This window comes from Bufo gargarizans, unplaced genomic scaffold (assembly GCF_014858855.1).
Source record: "Bufo gargarizans isolate SCDJY-AF-19 unplaced genomic scaffold, ASM1485885v1 original_scaffold_1370_pilon, whole genome shotgun sequence".
NCBI classification, from domain to species: domain Eukaryota; kingdom Metazoa; phylum Chordata; class Amphibia; order Anura; family Bufonidae; genus Bufo; species Bufo gargarizans.
This window is the reverse complement of record NW_025334326.1, coordinates 1-21,012: the sequence shown is the minus strand read 5'-3', so window position 1 is coordinate 21,012 and position 21,012 is coordinate 1. Positions and strand designations below refer to the sequence as shown.

The 21,012-nt window shown below is 45.3% G+C and overlaps 1 protein-coding gene across 1 annotated transcript; it reads right to left on the bottom strand.

Moving 5' to 3' along the window:
* Nucleotides 1–6,004: 6,004 nt before the first annotated feature.
* LOC122923218 (plexin-B2-like) lies at nt 6,005–20,915 on the bottom strand (the record flags this gene model as incomplete). Its single annotated transcript, XM_044273972.1, has 9 exons — nt 6,005–6,027; nt 6,408–6,448; nt 6,587–6,723; nt 7,042–7,218; nt 7,743–7,973; nt 10,891–11,011; nt 13,196–13,363; nt 15,670–15,806; nt 20,807–20,915. Coding segments are annotated over 9 exons (1,144 nt in total), but the record flags the coding sequence as incomplete, so codon positions are not given.
* Between the last annotated feature and the right edge of the window lie 97 nt (nt 20,916–21,012).

Here is a 21,012-nt window from a genome sequence, read left to right as displayed (position 1 = left end):
ATGTAATACTGCATCCAAATGTAAGGGCGCCAGCCACCATTACATTAGTATAATTCTACAATCATCCCATTCCAATTCTATCTTGAATCGCTGGGATCAAACCCCTCCAAGAACCCCAGAGTTGAAGATGACGATTAACTCGAAACTCCTGGTGAGCGAGCATATATTCGTACGATCTGGTCGTATCCACTGACCTGATAATTTCTTGTAATACTGGAATAACGAGATTTTTGTGAACTCACCTGTAAAATCTCTTTCTCGCGTAGTTCATTGGGGGACACAGACCGTGGGTATAGCTGCTTGCTGCCACTAGGAGGCGACACTAGGCTAAGAAGTGATAACTCCTCCCCCGCAGGCTATACCCCCTCCAGCCTGGAGAGAGCATATCAGTTTGTGCCCAAGCAATAGGAGTAGGAGAAAAAAATCAATAATGAAAATACAGTACACAACCCACAACTGACAAACATCAGTCGGAATGCACCAGAACTGAGGACCATACTGGCCCACAAACCGCCAATATGAGCGGCAAACCGAAACTGGGTGGGAGCTGTGTCCCCCAATGAACTACGCGAGAAAGAGATTTTACAGGTGAGTTCACAAAAATCTCGTTTTCTCGCTAGTATCATTGGGGGACACAGACCGTGGGACGTCCTAAAGCAGTCCACGGGGAGGGAAAAAAAATCACACGCCCCTGGAGAAAAAACGCCCTCGAGGATGCGGCATCCGCTGCCGCCTGCAAGATCTTGCTGCCTGGAGCAGCAACAGATGATGGCTAGGAAAGACCCCCGAAACACTCGGAGAACTTGCCGGAAGACCAAGACGCTGCCCTCTAGAAGCGATGTCTGGAGTAGATGAACCCGAGAAATGACGACCGCTGGACGGCCAGGCCATCACTCCGCTAGGAAGCAACCGACAGGCAGACATCCCAGGAAAAAAAAAAAAAAAAGCATCCCGTTGGAAGACGCCAGCTATGACAAGGACCTCCAAGAAAATCAGGCAGAAAACCCATACAGCGGAACGCGCCAACGCGCCAGATATGGACCAGCAAATCTCCGAGGCCAAAATAGATGGCTGATGGAGAGCCCGCCCTTAAAATACGAGGGAGAAAGAAGAGAAAAACCATGTCCGAGAAGACCCGAAAAGCGGTGACCTTCCGCCAGAAAGAAAATTCTGGCGGAGCACTGCCTGATGCCAATGACAAAGGACAAATGGACGTACAAAAAGAAGAAGAAGAAGTCCCAGAGGGGGGGCTTGTTTGTTCCTGAAACGCCCCCAGCGATATACCGATCGTCGGGGCGAAGTCGGTTGTAGAACACAACTGTGGGAGCGGAACCAAAATCCAGGTTCGCAGGATCCTCCTCTGGTTAAAAGAAACCGGTAATGGAAAAAAAAAAAAAAAAAACATAATTGACATATATTGACTTCCGGGCAGAGACCAAGATAAGAGAATACTCTCCGTGGAAAAAAATAGATCCCGGATTCCATAGCTATACAACCCATTGCCACCGGTCGAGGAGACCGAAGGGAAAAGGTGGTCAGCAGTCCAGCTAGAGGAAGGACAGGAAAGAAAAATAGGGGTGTTCCGTTCAAGGAACGAAATCCCTACCAGTGGTGACAAGGTGAGACAGTCACCCGCTCAGCCTGGCTTGGGGGGACCGTAGTCCACCCCCGGAAGGAGCAGTGAAAGGAATGACCACCATCGCTTGATGTGACACAGAAGTAACCATAACTGAAGGAAGGAATCACTGTAGTGGTAGACGAGTGCCACAGGGACCAAGTAAACATATCTGACGGACAGTATCACCGTAGTGGTAGACGAGTGCCACAGGGACTAAGCTACCCAGTCGAGCGCGCCCAAGTAAGGTGCTGATAGCTATGGCACTGACGCCAATGCAAAACCCGAGTTGACGACACAAGAACAATAGTCGTCAGAGCAACGGACAGTTAACAGTAATGAAGACCAATGAGAGGTCAGGGCAAGCCCATTGCCATCAGGGACTGACACTGTACAGATCTCTTGGTAATGAAATACACCCTTGAGGAGGAGCCCATACAAAGGAAGCTGCCAGAGTAACGCAAAGGCCACACTCCAGTTGAGGAGGATGCCACACCGTACAGGATACCAATCCCAGAGTCGGAAGAAACCGCCGTCTGACGAAGGAACTGTGCAATAGGAATGTTCAGTAGGAACCCTAGCATGTAGTGGAGATGCAAATACCCTTTGTACAGTAATAGCTACCGCCTGCTCCTCCCAGCGTAAAACTGAGGGAGAGGCCTAAGGACACCCAGAAGTAGCATGGAACCAAGCTAACTCAGTCAACCAGAGCCATTCTGAGGCATTCCATCTAAAAAGGGGGCAAAACCAGAGCAACCGCCGAAGCAGTGTCAGGGTAGAACCCCTATCTGAGGGGGATGACCCTCTGCCATGAGTTCGATCTCCGGCCCTTGTGAGAACTACCCTTGCTTTTTTTTTTTTTTTTTTTTTTTTTTTTTTTTTTTGTTTTTGTTAGAAGTGGGATCTGAACCCACACCTCCATTTGGAGACCCGAACACCCATACACGGAAGAGATTAACTCTTGAGTCTGGCACATTAGACCACTCGGCCATCCTGACTTAGAGAACACGCTGTAGTAGTCAATGCAGAATGCCAGCAAAACACCCTCACCTAATGAGGAAGAGTGGTGGCCCAGAATACAGAGTCAGTGCAACCTTGGGCTCGCTGGGTCGTAATCCCAACATTTGTATAATGGCGTGCACCCACACGCTGTAGAGGACCAAGTTCTGACCGACCTGAACGGTGGAGGCCCATAGGGATGGGAATCTAGGGCACCTGAAGAGCTGCTGAGCGACTCCCTTAAGAGAACAAGGAACGACCTATCTGCGCCAACCACCAGTACCAGAAGAGACGGGAGGATACAGTATGGGAGCAGTCCCAGTATCCATATACCTCTAGATGAAGAGTACCAGGCACCAATGGCAACGACTGTTGCTGCGGCCCACCCGTGAAGGAAGCCACGGCATCTAGTGCGGAGGCTTAGTTGAATTAAAGCATGCATAGATGCTCAGAGATTTCCCGTAAGATGTAGAAGGGGGTAATGCCACGACTGTTGACTAGTATTCAGTGGTAGCGCAACCCTCCGTCAAGGAAGGAAGGTAGGGAGATAAACAGAACCGCATCCAACGGTAGTGTAACAACCCCCTCCCTGGAGGGGGTAACGCGTACTGTAAGCACTACCCTCAATGGAAGTGCAACCACTCCACCTATGAAGGGGAGAAAAATATATAGGGAGTACTGTATCCTGAGGTTAGCGCCAGTACCTAACCTCTGGCAGGGGGTAATGCACCCAGTAGGAATTGACCCCTATGGCAGAGAATTACACCCCTATCGAAGAGGATAATGCATACGAATAGTCCCGTTCCCGGTGGGTAAAGAATTCCTCCACCTAAGCAAGGTGGTAATACTTACAGCAAACATTGCCACCCGCGATAAAGCCATAACGCCTCCTATAAGAGAGGCTAATGCATAACGCCAGTACTGTACCCAGTGGAACAGCAATCCGTCAACAACCGAAAGGGGAGACGCAAATGGCTGGCACTGACCAGTGCAAGTGCCGTCAGTCCACCTGTGGAAGGAGGGAATACAAAGGGTAAGTACTGTATCCAGTAGCAAAGCAAATGCCGCCTAAGGAAGGGGCAATGCAGACAATCAGTACTGCCGGTAGCATGGATGCAGTCTAGAAGGTTCATATCAGAGTCCGCAGAACTGTTCCCTGTTCCCTCAGAACCAACCCCTGTCAGAAGGGAGGGTTCTGAATATCACCCTAATGAGGAAGGATGGAGGTGCGGAGGAGACCGAGGAGGAATGTCCTGCTCGTGCGCAGCTCTACCTCTTAGCATCCAGCCATGGCAGTTGCAGGCTGTGACAGCGGTGATATAACCATCAAAACACCCAGGAGGTGGAATCGGCATCCCTACCTGACCGCTCACAGGATTGTGTGGGCGGTACTCAATCGACCCACAATCCAGGAGGGTGGATTGGGAACTGCCAGAGGTCCTCCATTGGATTGCGCATGTGGATTAACAACCAAATGACCCAAGAGGGTGGATTGGGAATCCAGCAGCTGTGTTCCCCTGGCTTGTGCAGGTGGAGCATTATCAACCAAACGGCCCCGTAGGGCGGATTGGGAATCCTGCATCTGTGTTCCCCCCGGATCCGTGCAGGTGGAGCATTATCAACCAAACGGCCCCGTAGGGCGGATTGGGAATCCTGCATCTGTGTTCCCCCCGGATCCGTGCAGGTGGAGCATTATCAACCAAACGGCCCCGTAGGGCGGATTGGGAATCCTTCAGATGTGCTCCCCCGGATCCGTGCATGTGGAGTATTATCAACCAACGGCCTCAGCGGGCGGATTGGGAATCCTCAGATGTGCTCCCCTGGATTTGTGCAGGTGGAGCATTAATCAACCAAACGACCCCGTAGGGCGGATTGGGAATCCTTCAGATGCGCTCCCCTGTATTTTTGTAGGTGGAGTATTATCAACCAAACGGCCCCAGCGGGCGGTTTGGGAATCCTCCAGATGTGCTCCCCTGTATGTGTGCAGGTGGAGTAATATCAACCAAACAGCCCACGGGCGGATTGGGAATCCTGCAGATGTGCTCCCCTGCATTTGTGCAGGTGGAGCATTATCAACCAAACGGCCTCAGCGGGCGGATTGGGAATCCTTCAGATGTGCTCCCTTCAGATGTGCTCCCCTGTATTTGTGCAGGTGGAGCATTATCAACCAAACGGCCCGTATGGCGGATTGGGAATCCCTCAGATGTGCTCCCCTGGATTTCACCTGTGGTGGCCTATACACCAGACGACCCAGAAGGTGGTCTGGGAATTCTTCATGTGTGCATTCTCAACTAAACAGCCCCGGAGGGCGGAATGGGAAACTGTGAGCAATCCTGCCCTGTCCAGATAGGACATGGGCCCAGCCCCATACCCCACCACCAGGGTGGACATGCCGGCAGGAAGGGGTTAGGGTTAACTTCCTAATCTAAGGTAATTGGCATGCAGAAAGGGGACACTCAGATAATGCAGTGCCGGCTGCAAACAAACGACTTGCCACAAAGGGTTAACCCAGCTCAGAGGACCAGATGCGGAGCTCAGCGGGGCACCTGGGGGAGGAGCGACAGCTAGTCGGGGAGAATCCGCGCCAAAAGGACGGACCCGCCCCCTCCATAACTGGAATGAAAGTTGCGGCCTAGTAGGCCGCAAAAGCCGGGACATAAAGTTCGGCGCACAGCCGACCGGGCGGTACTGCCAGCCGGTTACCACAGCGGGGCCTGAAGAGCAACCGCCGATGTCTGCCCACTGATTTGGAGGGGGAGTGTCCACTCTCGCTGCGGGAACTCATCCCGTGCCGCTAAAACAACTGCACGGGCTGAATCCCGGTAGGCCCGAAGTGGAGCCAGGGGCTAAATTTTTGGCGCCGGCCAAACGAATAGCCGGCCGGGAGTGGAGTGACCGGAAGCGGCGCTCTGTAAGTGCCCTGGCTGAACATCAGCCGCGGGAGCTCACCCCGCAGGCCGTACTGAGGAGAACCCAGGCCCCCCGTATGGACAGAAGCCCAAACCTACATTGGGCCTGAGGTAATGTGGGGCCCTCACCATGAATGGCCCACCTGAGGAAAAAGGTCCTCCATCTATGATGAGGTGACCGGGGGGGAAGGGAGAAGGGGGAGGGGAAGGGCCGAGGTACTTACCCAATACGGACTACTCACCCCATCTTCATCCTCTTCTCTTCACCCTTTCTCAGAGTACCAGCAGGGTCACCTCTTCAGCCGCTGGCACACGAAGTGGCAGGAGACTGGAATGGCGGAGGGTCTCGCCGGATTCAGGTGACCCCCTTGGCTGGCGGGAAGCAGGGGAGCTGGGCTGCCCTGGTCCACTTTTGTTTCTTGGGGAGGGCGAGCGGTGAGGGATTCCGACACCGGCCTTGCTCCCGGGGTAGACAGAGTGGCTAGGCGACTCTGTTTCCCCAACCTAAAAGAGGAAAAAAATAAAATAATAAAGGTAAGCCGCCCTGCAAAAGCAGGGAGGTCTGCCTCCTACGACACTAAGCTAAAAACTGATATGCTCTCTCCAGGCTGGAGGGGGTATAGCCTGCGGGGGAGGAGTTATCACTTCTTAGCCTAGTGTCGCCTCCTAGTGGCAGCAAGCAGCTATACCCACGGTCTGTGTCCCCCAATGATACTAGCGAGAAAAATGAATTCAGTCAGCAAAGGAAGCAATACAATCACACTACATTAGTAAGTGTCTTGTAGTAACTTTATCTACATGAGAAATGTCATTAGCTGAGGTGAGACAACCCCTTTAAGTAACCCCCCTCAGCATAGCGCCTGTAGAAGACGTTTCATACTTACCTGCTCCATGTTCCCCCGGTCTTTCTTTTACCAGCGGCAGGCTATAGAATTATAACCGTAAACCCCTTTAGGATTGCAGTTCATTGTATCACAAGCCGCAAACAGACTACCAAGGTGGTCACACACATTCAGGTTATTATATCCATACTTGTATTAGGTCAACTTGAGGCACTACATACCGATAGAAGTAGACAGCTATGACAATGATTAGGATCATTGGTATGAGCACTACTGGAATAATTATGTGCAAGGGAATTGCTGGGGACTGTCCATATTCTACTTTTCCCAGTATCCATTCTCGGTTTCCAAATTTAACCTATGCAAGACAAAAATGTTAAACATTAAAAAAAAAAAAATTCCACTATTTCACAGCCCACCTTTACTGGGCAAAGAATTTACAGTAACCAGATGGCAACATGAGGGGAAAAGATACCCGAGCAAACATGTATGGTCATTTCTCAAACTGGTGTAAAGTAGAACTGGCTTAGTTGCCCATAGCAACCAATCAGATTCCACCTTTCATTTTGGAAAGATCCTTTGGAAAATGAAAGGAGGAATCTGATTGGTTGCTATGGGCAACTAAGCCATTTCTACTTTACACCAGTTTGAGAAAAGACCCCAATGATGTCCATACCGTGAACTCTGGCAAGTTGTCTGTGGTGTCTCTCTTATGGCGCTTTCTGGGTGGAGGTTGTTCTTCAGGTGGAACACAGTACAAGTCTGTTGCAGTTAAAGTATTTATCTTGCAAACGCCTTCACCGACAAAAGCTTTTGCCTCTTCTATGGTCATTGCGGAATTTAGGTTATTGCCCTAAATAACAAGAACAGAAAGTGAATAAACCAATACATAAACTGCAATATTGTCATAAAAAATGACTCCGCAAACAAATGTTTGCCTTTTTTTGGGGTACATTTTGGATGCGGTTACGCATCAAGTGAGACAGAATGGGTGGATAGTCTACAATAAGCCTTCTAAGCATCTTCAATTATACATTTATGACCAAGGAAAATGTTCTTTCTAGAAGAATGGAATTTGCCATTGGTTGGCTTACAATAATTTACATACCGTAGTTAAAAAAACAATCAATAGACACTAGAGGGCAGTATAAGCAAATTAGTTAACATGTTCAAGTTCTTGGCCTGGAAATCTTTTTTATTCACCTTAATTTGACCCAATGTTGAAGTGAAATGTGATATACGTTGTAAAAAAATAAAATAGTAATGATAGAACACTTGCCCTCAACAACTAGGCCACACAAGAGAGGACTTCCCAAGGATCAAATGCAGACAAGTTTACCATATCAACACCATCAGCAGGGTATTCAGTATAGTTACCTTGGCATTTATGAGATTGTTCACTTGTTTTTTGATCCCATCTGTGAAGTTATCAAAAGTAGGATCATGGAGATAATTGAAAGAGAGATCAGTTGTCTGCAGAGGTGTCACAAACCCATCCATTTGAATCACTACAATAACCTCTGAGTTCTGGTAATTTTCCGGTACTTGAGGAGAGGAGAATATTATTACGGTGTCATCAACTTTCTCAAGGATGTCTTCCTTTTCTATCTGTTAAGAATAAAGTGAGAAAACTGCTGACCTCTCAAATAACATACTATGGATAACTGACATTTTACACACTTATACACAGTTAATAGAGCACAGTAAGAAGTAGACTGCTGCACTGAATCGACGACAAGAACGATGCAAGCCCTGGGTACTAGTAAAACAGACCTAATTTAGCCACGTTTTGGTATACTGTATATAAAACTAGTGTGTATAATAATTTACTAGATGTATTTTACGTTTCAAACAATGCTTCTTTCACCGTGTGGAGGATAGCTGATAAATGACCAGCTCTTGTTTCCAGAATAACAGTAGGCTTGTTAACAAACAGGTAAACTGTGAACCAAACAACAAACCGCATAAAAACTGCATGAATACTTAAACCAACATGAAAAATCTAAAAATGAATCATACAAGAAAACAGCAAATAATCTTGCCCCAGGGTTTTGTAATCTGCAGAACTTCCTGCATTTTCTCAAACAAATAGGCTTTTAAAAATCCCGACGACTAAACAGGAGTTAATCTCCAGCTGATCTCTTCCATTTTTGGCAGTGAAATGACTGTGGGGGATCTGGCTTAAAAGGGAATTCCAGTTATAAAAATGTATTCCCTATTCACAGTATAGGGGATAATTATGAAATTGTTGAGGGTCCCATGGCTAGACAGAGCAGCTCCATTCATTTCTATGGGATCGCCGGAGATAGCCGATACAAATCAGGTTCGGATTGCTGTATACGAACCAGATTCTTTTAAAAACTTTATTAAGAATATGGGCACTGTCAAACTGTAAAATGTATGGCCTCCGCGGAGGCCTTTCCGAAGTTGTAGCAATACATTTATTTGCATAAATTACTATATCAAAATACTAAACTCTGCTTCGTGCCTCATTAATGAAGGGATAAAGTTGTAGAGAAGTGTAAATCAGCGTTCTAAAAAATATCCCAAGCTCTGAATATCTCACAGAGCACTGTTCAATCCATCATACGAAAATGGAAGGAGTATGGCACAACGGCAAACCTAACAAGACATGGCCGTCCACCTAAACGGACAGCACTAATTGGAGACGCAGCCATGAGGCCCATGGTCTCTCTGGAGGAGCTGCAGTGATTCACAGCTCAGGTGGGAGAATCTGTCTATAGGACAACGATTAGCCATGTACTCCACAAATCTGGCCTATATGGAAGAGTGGCAAGAAGAAAGCCATTTCTGAAAGCAAGAAATAAGAAGTCCCGTTTGCCATGTAGAGGACACAACAAACACATGGAAGAAGATGCTCTGGTTAGATAACACCAAAGAAGAACTTTGGCCTAAAAGCAAAAATGGGCGGCAGAAATCTAACACTGCACATCACCCTGAACACACCATCTTCAGCTCAGACAGGGAAAAGCTGGTGAGAGTTGATGGGAAGATGGAGGGAGCTAAACACAATCCTGGAGGAAAACCGGGTAAAGGCTGCAAAAGACTTGAGAGGAGGTTCCTAAACATACAGCCAGAGCTACAATGGAATGGTTTGGATCAGGCATGCTCAACCTGCGGCCCTCCAGCTGTTGCAAAACTACAACTCCCATCATTCCTGGACAGCCTACAGTTATCAGCCTGCAGAAAGGCATGGTAGGAGTTGTAGTTTTACAACAGCTGGAGGGCCACAGGTTGAGCATCCCGGGTTTAGATAAAAGCATAATCATGAGTTAGAATGGCATAATCAACGTCCAGACCTAAATCCCATTGAGAATCTGTGGCAAGAAAATTGCTGTTCACAGACGCTCTACATCCAATCTGACTAAGGCTACTTTCACACCTGCGTTTGGTGCGGATCCGTCTTGTATCTGCACAGACGGATCCGCACCAATAATGCAAATGCTTGTATCCGTTCAGAACAGATCAGTTTGCATTATTCATAAAAAAAAAGTCAAAACGTATCCATCTTTACTTGCATTGAAAGTCAATGGGAGGCGGATCCGTTTTTAATTGCACGATATTGTGTCAGTGAAAAACGGATCCGTCCTTATTAACTTACATTGTAAGTCGGGACGGATAAGTTTGGCTCCGCTTAGTCAGACGGTCACCAAAACGCTGCAAGCTGCGTTTTAGTGACCGTCTAAAAAAATGCAACGGAGACCAAACGCAGTCAAATTGATGCATGGTGAACGGATCCTTATCCATTCAGAATGCATTGGGGCTGAACTGATCTGTTTTTGGGCCGCTTGTGAGAGCCTTGAAACGGATCTCACAAGCGGACCCAGAAACGCCAGTGTGAAAGTAGCCTAAGCTTGAGCTATTTTGTAAAGAAGAATGGGCAAAAATGTCAGCCTCTAGATGTACAGATAGCTGATAGAGACATACCCCAAAAGACTTGCAGCTCTAATTGCAGTAAAAGGTGGTCCTACAAAATATTGACTACGGGGGGCTGAATACTAATGCACACCACACCTTTGAGATTTTTATTTATTAACTATTTTGAAAACCATGTATCATTATCTTTCCACTTCACACATACTTACTACTTTGTGTTGGTCTATCGTATAAAATCCCAATAAAATACCTTTAAGTTTATTGGTGTAACGTGCAAAAATGTGGAAAAGTCCAAAACGCATACAGTTCAGTCCCTCTAACAGTATTTGGCCAGATAAAAAAATACCACAGCATGCTGCAGTATTTTCTCTGGCAAAAATTCCGGAACACTTGCCGGAATGCACATGCGCAGACCTTTAAAAATGCGAAAAAAATAAATACTATATCCGTTTTTCCAGATGACACCGGAGAGACGGATCCGGGATTTCAATGCATTTGTCAGACGGATCCGCATCTGGATCAGTCTACAAATTATATCCGTTGGCATACGGATTTCCAGATACGGCAGGCAGTTCCAGCAACCTGCCGGATGCTCACAACGCAAGTGTGAAAGTACCCTAATACTTACTATATGCCAGCCATGATCCTCCAGTTCTCTTTTCTCTCTTCTTGTTTGCAATGTGGCCATCATGCTGAAATGCTGCACAAGATTAAATCCTATCCCAGAAATGGTGATATTTCTTCCTCCACTGAATAAATAAAAAAAAAAAGTACATCACCATGGCGTACTACAGTCACAGTTCAAGTCTTAGTTTAGATAAACAGCCATTCTAAAGCCCCTTTCACACGAGCGAGTTTTCTGCGCGGGTGCAATGTGTGACGTGAACGCATTGCACCCGCACTGAATCCTGACCCATTCATTTCAATGGGTCTGTGTACATGAGTGTTTTTTTTTACGCATCAGTTCTGCGTTGCATGAAAAACGCAGCATGTTCTATATTCAGCGTTTTTCACGCAGCTCTGGCCCCATAGAAATAAATGGGGCTTCAGTGAAAAACGCATTGCATCCGGAAGCAAGTGCGGGTGCGGTGTGTTTTTCACTGATGGTTGCTAAGAGACATTGTTTGTAAACCTTCAGTGTTTTATCATGCGCGTGAAAAACACAAAAACACATTGCCCCTGCACGGGAAAAAAATGAATGCAATTGCAGACAAAACTCAGTGAACTTGCTTGCAAAATTGTGCGAGTTTCACTGAACGCATCCGTATCTAACTCGTGTGAAAGGGGCCATACATTGTTATTTGGTGCAAACACCTTGATATCAATGCATCCCTACATTAGGTATATTATGAATTACAAACTGCTAATAAGAGCAATATACAGACAGCACTTATGCTAATTGTCTGACGTAAACAATATGTCACTGAACTGCAATGAACACAATAGTGATGCTCCTATTCAGAAGACCAGTTATCCTCTCTTGAGATGTAGGTCTCGATCTTTCTAATTCTGACAATACATACTCCTGATTTTCCCAACTTGATCAGCGCACTCTTAAAAATCCACAAGGTTTCCTGCTGTAGCAAACCGTGCTAGGAGCCCCCCAAATGTGTGGCTTATGTGCATCCCCACTATCTGCTGCCACTACTAGTGGACAGATCTGCTGGACGTTACTGTCTGCGAGGTGAGCCACCAGCCAGGCTCCTCTGCTTGATTTGCTAAGCAAAGAAACCTTGTGGATTTTTAAGACGGTACTGACCCAGCTGAGAGCAGCCATTGGGAGCACATACCAGTCGCAATGAGAAAGATCGAGACATACATCTCAGGAGAGGATAACAGGTACTGGTCTTCTGAATAGGAGCCTTACTTCTGAGTTTACTAACACATTCATTTATTTCAGGGTGTTAGCGCTCGAGCCGTTTGTATATAGATTTTTTTTTTAGGGGTTTATTTGTGGTGCTGTAAGTAGAAGGCACCAGCACTCTGCTGCTATATATTGCACTATAAAACTGAATGCTGTTGGCAAGCATTGCTGCTGCAATTAATGGCGTCCATACAGCTTTTCTCAGCTGACCACTCTCTCTCATAACTCCCCCATACACATAGTGACTAGGGATGAGCGAACTTGTGTTTCAAGTTCGGCGTACAAGCTTCGCGTTATCTAAGATTTCCGTTATGGATTTGGCTATCACGGACTATAAGTTATGGTCTGTGGTAGTGGAATCCACAACAGAATTCTTAGATAACCTGAACCTTGCACGCCAAACTTGAAACACAAGTTCGCTCAACACTAATTGAGACACCTCTGGCTGTGGCTCATCTCTAGGGAGAACAAAAAAAATTCAATTAACCCAATCCTTCTCTCCCCAGACATCACTTTTTGGGGGAGAACCGGGAGCTCTCCATATTCACCGCAGACCCACCACACCTGATGCATTTTGCCAATGGCTTTGTCTGGGGTTTCATTTATTTTTTTAAGTATCAGTTGTGATCAGCCAACATCAGTTTTTGTCATTTCTGTCACAGGTCCGTTATTTTGGACTGAAGAAATGCATGCAGCACTACTTCTGCCAAAAATAACTGATCACTAATGGAAGTGACACAGACTGATGCAAACTGATGTTCAAAAGATGGATCAGTTATTTTTCATTTTCATGTTCTTCTGACAGATCAGAAGAATGGAAAGCTAAACACAGATGTGAACGAGCCCTCATTTTTTTGGACACAGCTGTCCCTGTCAATATATTATTAGTGATTTCTACTAGTACATGTTTATTTTCACCCCATATGGTTTATGCTTATTTTAGGATTTTCTGCGCTGTGTATTTTTTAATCATCCTTACTTAACAGTCTTTTTCATGGATTGTAATAAAGGATGCACATTGTATGGTCTAGCAAGATATGATACTGCAGCAGAAAACAATGCTAAATACCTGGCAAAACTGCGATCAGGGTAAAACTGGGAAATGATGGGATTGCTTCTGTATGTAAACTTTCCAGCTTCTTTTAAGGTGTTCGTACCATAGGACATCTTCACTTTGACGTTTCCTTCTTTCTTTGCCTCACTTGTAATGCAGATTATTTCTTCACCAAATGAAATGCTATGAAGAAGATAAAAAAAAACATGTCAGGTGGGCGATGCTAAACAGGTAATTGTCTTCCATAAAATGACTGGTGAATAAGCACAAAGCAATAAATGTGTGTATCCTTCACGCTTCATGTCTTCCACAAGCAAAACAGACAAACCATATGGCAGCTAGTAAATCCTTGAGGCTAGCTGGGATAATTGTAAGATAAAATAATCCAGGAATACACTGATAAACGTGGGCCAATGCTACCTACGTATGGATTTCAGAAGATTAAAGATTAAGTAAGGTAGTGCCCTAAGCTTAGCGATTTGGGGGTCTTTGGGGTCATGCGAAACATTTAGCAAGCATCATAATTTGAAAGTAATAAAGAAATACACTGAATTGTGTCACAGACCATTGAAGTATATCTATCGATATCATTTAATTTAGGTTTGCCTAACACTGAAGACTTTCACGTTAAAGCTGGTCACAGAAACTAGAGGTCTGTCGGACAAACTACTGGCGGCTACGTATGCTTTTCATGGCGTTTCCTTTATCTTTCTCACTTTTTCTCAATTTCAAACAGATGATGGGATATGCAGCGAAGAAGGCTTTAATTATACAAGCAAAACAGTAAAATTCACATAGGGGAACCTGAAACTACTGGATTATGAGAATTAGGCCTCATGCACACGACCGTTCTGTTTTTTTTTGCGGTCCGCAAACTGCAGATCCGCAAAAAAAAACGGAAGCTGCCCGTGTGCCTTCAGCAATTTGCGGAACGGAACGGGTGGCCCATTGTAGAAATGCCTATTCTAGTCCGCAAAACGGACAAGAATAGGACATGCAATTTTTTTTTTTTTGAGGGGCCACGGAACGGAGCAAGAGTGCTGTCTGCATCTTTTGCGGCCCCGTTGAAGTGAATGGGTCCGCACCCGAGCCGCAAAAAATGCAGCTCAGATGCGGACCACAACAACAGTCTTGTGCATGAGGCCTTTTAAACACAGAAACCCTTGAGGCTTCTACTGAGGATGATGAGTCTTCTGTCAGCCACAGGTACAGAAATGTTCTCCACTTAGAAGCATTGGCTCAAGTAGAGAATATCTCCACTTATACACAGTATAGATCTGTACAGTGGTGTCTTTCCGGCATCTGCAGGAGACCTTTTAAAATGGCCATAGAAAGCTAAGGGTAGAGAAATATTAGCGACATACTTTCTAGACAGTTTCTGCTCAGTGTTCTGAATCCACAGTATACTGCAGTACTGTCCTAAGAGATGGATTACAGGACCTCCTGGATTATGGGATGCTGGAGTAAGGAATATCACCGTACTAAATGATAGTTTACACTTTTGATGTGAGAAAGTTTTTTTTTTTCTTCTTGTAGACAAAGATAATGAAGCGCCATGTCCCCTTACATATTGGGGACCAGAGCATCTAAAATGCCTTGTTTGATGTGCAGACGTAAAAATTAGCTGGAGTGGGATTGGCTGATGTTACTTATAATTTAAAAGGGAATTGAAAATCATGGAGCATTTGTTACTAATCACTGTATCTCTCTTCAGCCAAATTGGCAAATCTCTAAGCAAAGCTTCGGAATACAACAGGGACAGCTGGAACAATTTGGCAAGTTCTCTAGCACAGCTTGAAGTCAAAGGTTCTGGTGAGCAGCACAGTAACCCCTTCATTCACACAGCATTCCAATTAGCTATTGACCCTCTCAGAATTAACTACATCATGCATCGTCTTCAATCCTAAAATACAACCACTGCCATATTGCTGACACATGCCGCTTAATTGTAATTATAACCAGCTCTTATAACAAAATGTCTTTGTTTAAGCCAATGAGATTTGGTTGCCTGTTAAGATATTTATGTAGTCTCTGTCGGCAAACACAGTATTAAATCCATAAGTAACTATCATCTAGAGTTAAAATATCTGTAAAAGACAAAAACACTAAACCAGGTCTAAAAGGTAGTATGTTTTCGATGTGCGTGTAATTTGCTGCCCTGATTAGTGGAACCTCTCAGACATAATTTGGCTGGCATTTGGTGTGCAGCCAATCTCCATTGTAAACTTCCCAAAACACTGCTCTAACCAGTTCCTCGCCTCCGTCTATCCAGGCAGTCTGTGAATTCCCTTCTCTCCTAATTAATGCTCATGTCCTAGTCAAGATTCTGCAACTCTCTGCAAGAGTATGACCCATATATGAAGCATTCCTAGTACTTCTGCCTGCTTGCGCTTCAAATTCAGAGTGTATTTGTACACAACAAGATAAGAATGGCAGTATTATAAAAGAAGGAGTGCTGCATAGTATAGAGGCAAGGTAATACTACATACACTTTACACGGGAAACCGTCGAGGGACACTTGGACATCATTTTTTGATCCAGTTTCTAGATTATTTCCGGATATTGTAACATGCGTTCCTCCAGCAAGCACTCCTTCAACGGGTCTCAGAGATGTCGGCTCTGGTTCCTAGAAGTGGTGAGGAAAAGAAAAAAAAAAAAAGTCCTTTAGTTAGATTTCATATCAAATGAATGGAGTTCTCCCATGTAGATAGCACTTTCTCATGCACCTTATAGGGAGTTATTAGAGAGGGGTCCTCTGATTGGTCTCTTATCTCTTCGCTAAGGTGGAAAGTGTTTGAAAAGAGGGTCGCTCCCTCTGGAACTGTCCTGTAGACCACTGGCTGGAATGGGCACTGTGCCATGCCTATTATTTCCCTGTGGTGGCTGCATGGAAATTGGAAAGTAACTGCATTCATTCTTTCTGGGTAGTTGACCCCATCCTGAATGCACCATGTTAAACACATTTCAGTGGTGAGGTAGGCCCACTCCTAACACGGCAGGTACCAGATGTGTAATACAGCTGACTCCCTAGCAATGATTGGGATTGGAGATAACTCCTATCCCGATCATTTAACCCCCCAAATGCCATGGTCGATAGTGACTACGGCACAGTCGCTGATGAGCTGTTTCCTGCGAGGGCTGCCTTCTCCTCACTTTTTACCCACACGCCATCGACATTGCAGAGTTGAGCAGGTGTAATTACAGCTCCTCTGTCCCACTTCTCTTCAAGGAAAACGTGTAATTTCTGCTGTTTCTGAGGTCAGTAGCCTCAGTGTGAGGTCTTTTCAGTGATTGACAGCTATGTACGAATACACTTTTATACGGGGAAGGCTCTGAATCACTGACAAGACCGTTCACTTGGGCAACTAATCAAAGAAATAGCAGAGGTTCAAATGAATAAATTACAAATTTTGCTGAATCATTTCCTATAAAACTATATAAAAGTCTGCTCAGCTCCTCCTGCTCTAACACATTCTGCAATCTGCATTTTCATGGCGACAGTTAAGATTATCCTCACAACAACTTATTCCCTATCCACAGGATAGCAAATAAGTGACTGATTGTCCAGAGCCCCAGTGGTCAGACCCCGCCAATCATGAAAATGGGGGCTCGTGGTCTCCCATTTCAATGGTATAGAAGCGCTGATCAGGGTCATTAAACCCCTTAGATGCCATGGCCAATAGCTATAACAATGTCTCCTATGTATTTGTATGTCAGCCTCAGGAGTTTATTAGGCCCCAGGCTGACATGCAAATACATAGGACACATTGCTATAGCTATTAACCATGGCATCAAAGGGGTTTAATGACCCGGATCAGGGCTTCTATACCATTGAAATGGGAGACCACGAGCAGTAAACCCGTATTAGGCCTTAAGCATACGGCTGTTGACAGCCATGACCCGTATTGCGACCCGCCACTAGCGGGTCCGCAATATACAGGCCCCGCCCGTGTGCTCACTGCATCATGGATGTAGACCCATTTACTTGAATGGGTTCGCAATCTAGAACTGCGGTGCGGAACAGAGGCATGGTACCACAAAGTAAACAAAAAAATCAAATTTTAAAAATACAGCTTTTCAACAGAGAAAACTGCAAAGATAAAATTTCCACCACATATTTGTTATTGCGGCATCCTGTGGCGAAGAAATTTTTTATTTTTTTATTATTGTGCAAAAGCAGTAAAATTTAAAAAACACTAGGATATGCCACCAATGTCAGATATGTGTAGTTCCCAGCGGAGATCTCTAGAATGGGGTCCCCAAAGTGAATAAGGGTGCACTGCGTATGCACAGTGTGCAATCCATTCACTTCTTTGGGAGCTATGAAAATAGCCAAGCAAGTGCACTCGCCTATTTTCGAAAGCTCCATATAATTGAATAGAGAGCGCACCACTCAGGCGCGGCAACAGCACAATTCAGATCTATGGGACTGCCGGAAATAGCTGAGCTATTTTCGGAACTCCCATATGAATGGAGGGCCGCCACGTGCAGCAGTTCTCTGTTCACTTTCGGGGTCCCTTTATGGAGATAAGAGTGGGTCCCACTTCTGGTATTGCTAAGATCAGGGCCGGTGCTACCATAAGGCAGACCAAGCGGCTGCCTTAGGGCGCACACTGGGGGAGGGCGGAAAAATGTGACATAGGGGGGTGATTTGACATGCAGGGGGAGAAATGTGACATGGGGGCTGATGGCTGACATGGGGGCATGATGGCTTACAGGGGGCATGATGGCTTACATGGGGGCTGATGGCTGATATGGGGGGCTAATGGCTGATATGGGGGGCTAATGGCTGATATGGGGGGCTAATGGCTGATATGGGGGGCTAATGGCTGACATGGCGGCATGATGTCTGACATGGGGGTCTGATCTGAGGTCTGATTAACATTGGGGGTCTGATTGTGGCTGTGAGCTGAGATCTGATGAACATTGGGGGTCTGATTGCTGGTCTGACCTGAGGTGTAATGGAAAATATTTTTTTCTTATTATCCTTCTCTAAAACCTAGGTGTGTGTCTCAGAGGGCGAAAAATACGGTCCTCAAACCAGTTTCTGAAGCAGAGAAAAGATTACCAGGACCACACAGAGGAGAAGCCAGCTGCTGAAGACGGGACCAGGGCCAGGTGAGCTGCGAGGGGGGGGGGGCGCCAAAATGTTGCTTCGCTTGTGTTGGCAAAAATCCTTGCACCGGCCCTGGCTAAGATATGCCACCAATGACTGAGGTGAGACCACCCTTTAATAAAAGTTGATCAGTAAGTTATGTATAACCTAAAATGGTACCATTAAAAACTAACTTTTCCTGCAAAAAACAAGCTCTCATACGACTACACCAAGGAAAAATAAAGTTATAGCTCTTGGAATGCAACAATGAATAAATTAATAAAATTACTTGGTCACAAGGATCAAAACAGGCTGGTTGCAAAGGGGTTAAGGTAGAGAAAGTAACAGGGAGATTCTACTTGTCTTTTGTGAATCCACTCCTGGTTTTAGCCTCAAAACTGAAAATCTGAACAAAACCTGATTAAAACCTGATTAAAACCTGAATGTGAACTTACAGCCTTAAAGGGGTTATCCCATGAATAATGTAAAAAATGAAAAATCAGGGGCATGCCAATCTCTTTATAACTAACCTAGAACCAGCCCTGTACCTCACATGGATCCAGAGATATTGCCATTCATTGCTCTGCTAGATTAATATCAATCTGACAGATCAGGGTGTGTGTCTTTTCTGCTGCAGCTCAGGGGGCGTGTCTCAGCTCTCCCTATCACAGATCAGGGGGCGTGTCCATGCTCTCCCTATCACAGCTCAGGAGGCAGCTGAAGGGTGAAACTGAGCACGTGCGGCCATCTCAGTGAGCAGGACAAAGAAATAAGAAAAAAACAAAGCAGATAGCGCTATACAGATACATTTTATTGAATAACTCAGTGGCTATGTTAAATTCTTAATTACATGCAATTACAAAAGTATTCAGATCCAGGTGCTGGTTTGAAAACTAAAGAATGTTTTTTGTGGGATGACCCCTTTAAGGTCCTTTTACATAGACCAATGTTTTTCAGGAAACTACCAAGAATGAACCAAGTGTTCCCAATAATTGCCTGATCGTCAGCAGAGATGGGGATTGCATTTCCATGGAGCAGTCGCCTCTGCAATAGCAATCACTTGTTTTATAGAAAATCCCTGATAACTGACCAGATTACCGGTCAATTTAAGTTGGCTTGTGGGTTAATTATACATAGCATGAACCAACTACATGCACCTGACTGACAGGGACAGCTCAATTTTCACCTCTCTGGTTTGGAATATAAAAGTTATATATTTCCAGAAAACACTGTATTATCATTTTTTTTCTGTTAATTTTCCCTATCCATAATTGTCTGGAAGAAATTATGCATTCAATTGAAAACTTTCAGTAAAGTTACACACAACCATATTATCATATCTTATAAATGAAAGAAGAGGCGCACAGAAGCTCTGAGCAATCCCAAAAGGGCGGATGTCAGCTTTGATCTGAAGCTACCGTGCCAGAGAGCATCAGAAATTCCACACTTCCTGTATGTACTAGGAGGGGAGCCAAGAGAAGTAGACAGCTTGTTGGTACCCTCATCTGAGGCTGACAGTATCCTCTGACACAAAGGATGCACAGAGCTCAGATCGGAAGCAGCCACTGCAGCGGTGTCAGCATCAGTCTGCAACTCACATACTCATTTGCATTGCCTCTAGTCATGATAGGGATTGGGGAAGCGTAACTGCAGCTGAATCTTGATGATCGTAGATCACATCCTGGGACATTCTTTAATGTCACTTCCCCGGCAATGTTAAAGATACAACAGGACTGCCATTGAAAAATCTAAACTTTCATCTGCTCAAGTTTTACATTACAAACCTTTGATAGAACAGAAATAATATATGCCAAAGAAGTATACTGACCAAATGAATTATGAAAGGAAAATACTGACAAGCAGTAAGTGCAAACATAACCCAATTTCCTCTTGGTCATATCTGCATTGCACTTGATAGGATTTATCCCATCTTAGACAATGGGGGCATATCGCTAGGATATGCCCCCATTGTCTGATAGGTGCGGGTTCCTCCTCTGGGACCCGCACCTACAAGGAGAGCAGATCCGGGGAGGGTTTCCCGGGGTCCGTCCACCACCAGGCGCAGCTCCCCGACTCTCCCATTGAAGTGAATGGGAGCGCACCACGCATATGCGGCCACCGCTCTCATTCATTTCTATACGGCCGATGGAAATAGCCGAGCCAGCGCTCGGCTATTTTCGGCGGCTCTATAGAAATGAATGGAGGGCGGCTTCGCAAGTGTAGTGCACCCTCTTCAACTTTCTCTGCTCCGTTCTCCTTGTAGGTGCGGGTCCCAGAGGTGGGACCCACACCTGTCAGACAATGGGGGCATATCCTAGCGATATGCCCCCGTTGTCTAAGATGGGATAACCGCTTTAACACTTACAAGCGTATATGGAAACTACAAACTCCATAATAAAGTGTTGATGTTTGCTGGATGCTGCACAGGGTCCCACTGTTGTAAACTTGACAAATCCCCTATTAAAATTATATTCATTGGTTAGATGTAACACATAAGAAACAACCAGAAATAAAAGATCTGAAAACTGTACCTGGTAGGTAAAGGTAAAACTATTCGGCGAGATTCCTTCCTTCCCATTTACCATTATATTAATGATTCCAGACTGAGCATAATGTGCTGGTCCAACCTCACACACAACCCTTAAGATAAAACAGAAAATTATATAAGACTGGTAAACACATAAAATGCAGGCAAAACAATCCAATATTCAGAAATACTGTCATGCTATGTGACATC